This window comes from Fukomys damarensis, unplaced genomic scaffold (assembly GCF_012274545.1).
Source record: "Fukomys damarensis isolate Sample0158 unplaced genomic scaffold, DMR_v1.0_HiC HiC_scaffold_36, whole genome shotgun sequence".
NCBI lineage: Eukaryota > Metazoa > Chordata > Mammalia > Rodentia > Bathyergidae > Fukomys > Fukomys damarensis.
This window is the reverse complement of record NW_022900948.1, coordinates 38,386,347-38,392,833: the sequence shown is the minus strand read 5'-3', so window position 1 is coordinate 38,392,833 and position 6,487 is coordinate 38,386,347. Positions and strand designations below refer to the sequence as shown.

The 6,487-nt window shown below is 38.0% G+C and overlaps 1 protein-coding gene across 1 annotated transcript; it reads left to right on the top strand.

The window, feature by feature from the left end:
* The first annotated feature begins 800 nt into the window (after positions 1 to 800).
* On the top strand, positions 801 to 1,784 carry LOC104854936 (olfactory receptor 1J4). The gene has a single exon (XM_010613649.1). It carries the CDS (start codon positions 801 to 803, stop codon positions 1,782 to 1,784), a length of 984 nt encoding a protein of 327 aa, XP_010611951.1.
* Positions 1,785 to 6,487: the final 4,703 nt, after the last annotated feature.

The window sequence follows — 6,487 nt, the reverse complement described above, 5'->3', positions numbered from 1 at the left end:
TTATCAGCCTTAAAAAAGAAGCAAAGAACTAACATCTACTATCCAGTATGTGTCTACAATAAAAATACTTTTGCCTATCCACCACTACATTATTTGGCAGTTTCTTACATACATGAAAAGTTGTGCAAACCAGGGATTGACTGATAAATACCAGCATTAAATGTTAGGGAAAGAAGAGTGAAATAATATAATCAGGATACAGTTCCATCTTCTGTAGTAGGAAGCCAATAGATATTTTGAATTGGTAAGACCTGACCATAGCTGTAGAAGCAGATAGCATATTATTTAGAGGCATGGAAATATAAACCACCAAAGAACTAAAACTAAACACAGAGGTAGACAAGCTTAGGATAAGCGATCTTTGCTTTATATTCTATATTCTTCCAGTACATAATGCCCTACTATTCTCAAATAATTTAATCACATTCATATGGAAATGCAGTATTTCATCAAAACATTTATTTTATAGCAGCATCAAAAGTTATCTCTTTGGTGTGCCTTCTTGTATGTCTATAACTGAAAAGATTTAAGAATTTTATTTGCTGTCAAATTATATTCTTTGAAATTTAATTGCTAATAAAGGCAGTCATTATATTTATCATTTCTTATCTCAGGTTAATTTAGTTGACTTAAGAACAGGGCATCCCTACCAAAAGAACAACATTGAGTTTTTTATGTCCAAATTTAGGACAAGACCCTCACTCCAATGGCCCATCTTACATGCACAGACTCTGAGATCTGGTTGAGCTTTGACATCTTTCTTTTTCTACTTCAACTTCAGGTGATGGAGGCTATGCCTTATGGCTACTAGAAACAGGACACGTGTGACCGAATTTGTTTTATTGGGTTTGTCCAGCTGGCCAGAGATGCAGCCAGTTATTTTTGGAATTGTCCTTGCCATGTACCTGGTTGCAGTTACAGCCAATGCCCTACTAGTAATTGTTGCCCACGCAGACTCCAAGCTTCAGACTCCCATGTATTTCCTTCTCAGCCAGCTTTCCTTCATTGACATCTTTCTGACAACCATCACTGTTCCTCAGATGCTGGTGCACACACTATCTATGAATCGAACCATTTCCTATAACCGTTGCATAATTCAGCTGTTCTTCTTTATGGCTGTGGGCAGCATGGAAGGCCACTTGCTGGCTACCATGGCATATGACCGCTATGTTGCCATCTGTGACCCCCTAAGGTACTCTGCCATTGTCAGCAAGCGACTTTGTCTGCAAATAACATTGACCTCCTGGGTGGTCGTCAGCCTTAACAGTCTTCTTTACAGTGTGTTGGTTAGTTGCTTAACCTTCTGTGACAACTTGGTAGCCCATTTTTTCTGTGACATTACTCCTCTGCTGCAGCTTTCCTGTACTCGACCAGTGGTCAATGAAATATTAATATTCACTGAAGGTGTAGCTGTGGTGGTCAGTCCCTTCTTCTTCATTTTGGCTTCCTATGCCCGCATTGGTATTGCCATAGCCCACATGCACTCAGTTGCTGCCCTGCGCAAGGCTCTGTCCACCTGCAGCTCCCACATTCTAGTTGTATTGCTTCTGTATGGTTCTGTGATTCGTATGTACCTCCGGCCATCCTCAAACTACAATTTGGACCAGGACCGCCAGGTTGCCGTCTTTTACACAGTAGTCATCCCCATGGTGAATCCACTGATCTATAGTCTCAGAAATCAGGAAGTTAAAGGAGCTCTACGAAGGCTTTTTGGGAAGGATTGCATCGCAAGGAATTTCCAATGTGGCTTGCAAGCAAACAAGGAATGGCAGCACATCTCCTGAGACCTGAGTTGAGATCTAACTTGAAAATGCCTGAGATAGCTGGATTATAGTCCTGATGACTGGCACTAATCACATTCTTGTGGGATAATCTTCCATGTCGACTCACCCATGGGTTGGATTTGGAAAGAAGTGAATCTACAAATAAGTAGAATCTCATCACACTAATTGAGAAAAAAATTAAAGTTACTAAACTTCAGGGTTTCATCTTCTAGATATAGTCTGTAACATTGAGGACTGCTAAGCAAAAAGAGAATAAATCAGTAAGGCTTGCAAAATATCGACCATTTTAGCGATGATATGTCTTAGTCACTTTCTTATTCCAGGGACACACACCCAGCACCCACAACTTAAAGGAGAGGTCTATTTTGGCTCATAGTTTAGTCCACAATTGGCTGGCTCCAGGGCAGAAAAGGCATGGTAGAAGGGCCTAAGCAGAGGAAAGCTGCTCACATCATGGCAGCCAGGAAGAAAAGAGAGGAGCCAGGAAGGGAGATGTACCCTTCTTGGTCATGTCCCTCAATGACCCTCAGTTGTTGAATTCACCAGTGGATGAATTTACCATAGAGTATAACATCCTATTTCACATTATTATACATTTTAATTCTTATTTACACTTTTAGTTTCTCCTATAGGGGAAACTTAGGTATTTGCACATGTGTGTCCTATTTATTTCATTTTCAATAGTTTCTCATCTCAAAAACCTATCAACTCACAGTAAAAATAATTACTTCAATGTTTGTAGGTATTAAATTATTCAGTCTCCACCTTAGTGCCAACCCACAGAAGATAGTGTAGGTCAGTGATAACAGAGACAGGAGGAGACTTCACAGTGGCTTTAACACCAGGACTAGATTATCCACTTAAGGTTATGTGAGGAGTAAAAGTGTTCAGACATGTTTTAGATACACTGTAGAAGGTAAAAAATATTCAAAGATAGATTGTAAAAGTGGATACAATCATTATGTTATTTATTTATACTTGGGAGGCTCTGGAGGGTATAGAGTATGCAGATTTGACAGGAAAAAATCAACAATTGTGTTTTGGCTATGTTATTTTTGTTGTATCTGTTACATATCATAGTAGAGATGTCCTGCAAAGAGATGAATGTATAATTCTTGAAGTTCATGAAGAGGTCCTGTCTGGAGATAGAAATGTCAGAGGCAACAAAATGTTGATGACATAGGAGACGTTGGCCTTGGATAACATCACCTAATAAAAGCCTATAGAAAAGAATACTGAGACCAGTGGGCCTACCACATTTAAAAGTTTCGGAGAAGAGAAAGCAAAGAATAACTGAAAAGTGGCTGCTAGTGGCTCCCGGTAGGAAGGAATCAGTTTTGTATGTCAAAAACCTTAGGACATTTCCAGAATGGAGGAGTGCTCGTTCTCTCAAATATAGTCGAGAGGTCATTAACTAGAACAGAAAATTATTAGACTGGGCAAGATTTAGGTTTTTGGAAACCTTAATAAAAGTTAAATATTAGGGGAAATTTTCAGTTAGAGCAACTTTATGATAAACGTGTAAGAGAAGAAGTAGAGTTTGTGATTATGGTCAACTTTTAAGTGTAACATTTTTCCTGAGGAAGTAGATGAAAAGTTGTGTATAACCCGAGGTGTAGAGATGAAGGAGAGTTTCATGCAATGGGTAGTGACATTAGACATAATTGCTCATAGAATTTACCCAGCAAAAAATGAAACATCAATGATTTGTACCAAAAAAGAATTCAGTGCAAAAACAAAGTTTTTGAAAGTTTACACACAGCAATGAGGGGTGGGTTATTTACCCAAGAATTCGGCCACTTCTTCCCCTGTAACAACAGGAAACCAGGAGTATGTGGATTTGTGTGTCTTTGGGCTTGCAGATTTAGTGGTTAAATTTGAAGTTTTAAATGATTTTTCCCCTTGCCATATGACTTCTGGAATAATGCATGTCTGTAGAAAATTTTCTAACTTGATTCCTCAGCATAGAATCACTAAGCAAAGAGTGAACATGTTCAAGTTACACTACTGCCAACGACTACATATGAGGACATCTGATTCCTCATCAGCACTGCGTTTTATCATTCTAAAACATTTTCTAATTTGATATGCCAAAATGTATCACATCAGTTGATTTAATTAACATTTTTTTTTCATTTGACAGTTCTCTGTTTTCAATTTACTCTTTCTGTGAATGGTCTTCTCAAGGTCTTTATGTGCGCAGCTCTTTTTCCCACCTCCACTGAATCAGAATCTGCTGTTTAACAAGATCCCCAACTGATTTATGGCCACATTAGAGCTTGAAAAGTATTTGTCTTTTTTCAAATTGAGTTTATTGGTACATTTTAGAGATACAGTACAGTTACATTCATTGTTGGGGTATTGTACATCTACATGACAGGTCTTGGTTTTCATTTTTTCCCCTTGTCCCTGCAATCCCTTCACCCCCCTCCTCTCCTTCCCATTTACAAACACTTTATTTCCATCTTTTCATTTTCTCACATTTTTTTGTTTTCTCTTATTACCCTCCCCCTACTCATCCCACCTTCCATACACCCTTAGGCCTTTTCTTCCCATTTCACAATGTCAGTTATCTCATTAGGATCTTATGTATTATTACAGTTTAGTCACACCAGAGAAACTATTCAGTATTTACACATGTGTGACTTGTTTATTTCACTTAGGAGTATATCCTCAATATGTATTCATTTTCCTATGAATGAATCTAATTTCTCATTCTTTATGGATGAGTAATATTCCATTTTATAGAAAAACCACATCTTCTTTATCCAGTTTCCAACTGATGGGCAAATGGGCTATTTCCAAGTTTTAGCTATTACAAACTGTGCCACTATAAACATAGGTGCACATATATCACTGTGATATGATTCTTTTAGTTCTTTTGGAAAGATACCCAGCAGACGGATGGCTGGGTCAAATGGAACCTGTAGTCCCAGCTCTTTGAGGTATCTCCATATTGATTTCCATAGTGGTTGCACCAATCTGCACTCCCACCAACAATGGAGAAGGGTTCCTTTCTCCCCACAACCCTGCCAACATTTGTTGTTGTTTGATTTCTTGATAGCAGCCATTCTTTGTGGGGTGAGGTGGAATCTCAGTGTTGTTTTCATCTGCATCTCTCGAATGACCAGTGATGTGGAACATTTTTTCATATATTTACTTGCTGCTTTTACTTCATCTGAGAAATGTCTGTTCATTTCAGATGCCCATTTATGAATTGGGTCTTCATATTTGGGGGGGGCGGATTGTTTTGAGTTCTTTATATATTCTATAAAATAGTCCTTTGCCTGAGGAGCAGCTGGTAAAATTTTTTTCCCACATTGTAGGTTGTCTCTTAGTTCTGCTGATGGTTTCTTTTGCATCTTATTATTTAATAAGATGAGATCCCGGATGTTGATTCTTTCTGCTAGTTCCCATGCTACTGAGGATTTGTTCATAAAGTCTTTTCCTATGCCAATGTCTTCCAGAGTTCTGCCTAACTTATCTTCCAGCAAGTTTCTGGTAAAATTTTTTTCCCACATTGTAGGTTGTCTCTTAGTTCTGCTGATGGTTTCTTTTGCATCTTATTATTTAATAAGATGAGATCCCGGATGTTGATTCTTTCTGCTAGTTCCCATGCTACTGAGGATTTGTTCATAAAGTCTTTTCCTATGCCAATGTCTTCCAGAGTTCTGCCTAACTTATCTTCCAGCAAGTTTAGTGTTTTTGTTTTAATATTTAGATCTTTAATCCACTTGGATTTTAATTTAGTGCATGGTGAAAGATAAGGGTCCAGTTTTAATCTGTGGCAGGTTGAAATCCAATTTTTTTCAACATCATTTATTGAAGGGGCTATCTTTCCTCCAGTGGGGACTGTCAGCTCCTTTGTCAAAGATAACATAGCTGAGTGCATCTGGAGTTGTTTTTGTATCTTCCAATCTGTTCCACTGATCCTCAGATCTGTTTCTTTGCCAGTAGCATGCTGTTTTTATCACAGTGGTTTTGTAGTATAGTTTCAAATTGGGAATTGTTATACCCACTGCCACATGTCTGTTGCCTAGGATGGCTTTTGCTATTCTAGGTCTCTTATGGTTCCAAATGAATTTTTGGATTCTTTTTTCTAGTTCTGTGAAATATAGTTTTGGAATTTCAGTCAGCATTGCATTAAATCTGTATAGCAGTTTTGGTAGTATGGCCATTTTCACTATGTTGATTTTTCCTACCCAGGAGCAGGGGATATCTTTCCATTTTTTTATATCCTCTTCGATCTCTTTTTTCAGAGTGCTGTAGTTTTCAGTGTAGAGGTCTTTTGCTTCTTTTGTTAGACTGATTCCTAGATACTTCATTTTTTGTGGATGCTGTTGTGAAAGGAATCATTTCCCTAATTTCTCTCTCGGTGAGTCTGTTATTTGTGTACAAGAAGGCTATTGATTATTGGGTGTTCACCTTGTATCCAGGTACTCTACTGAATCTGTCAATTAAGTCTAGAAGTCTTGAAAAGTTTTTGTCTTGAGTGATACACATCTCAGTTTACTTTGAATGAGAACAACGTTTTAATTAATTAAAATCAGTCTGGTATCTCTCCTTCTTTCTCCACCAAGGAATGTGGCACAGGAGAATAATCACTTTTTTCCCATTTTTCACTGACGTCCAATTATTTGGACAATGTTACTTCAAATAACAGCTGTATCTGTGATGACTTTACCCTTAGTTGGGTGAAAGGT

Coding starts and splice junctions, on each gene's coding strand:
- LOC104854936 (XM_010613649.1), top strand. CDS start 801: ATGGCTACTAGAAACAGGACACGTGTGACCGAATTTGTTTTATTGGGT.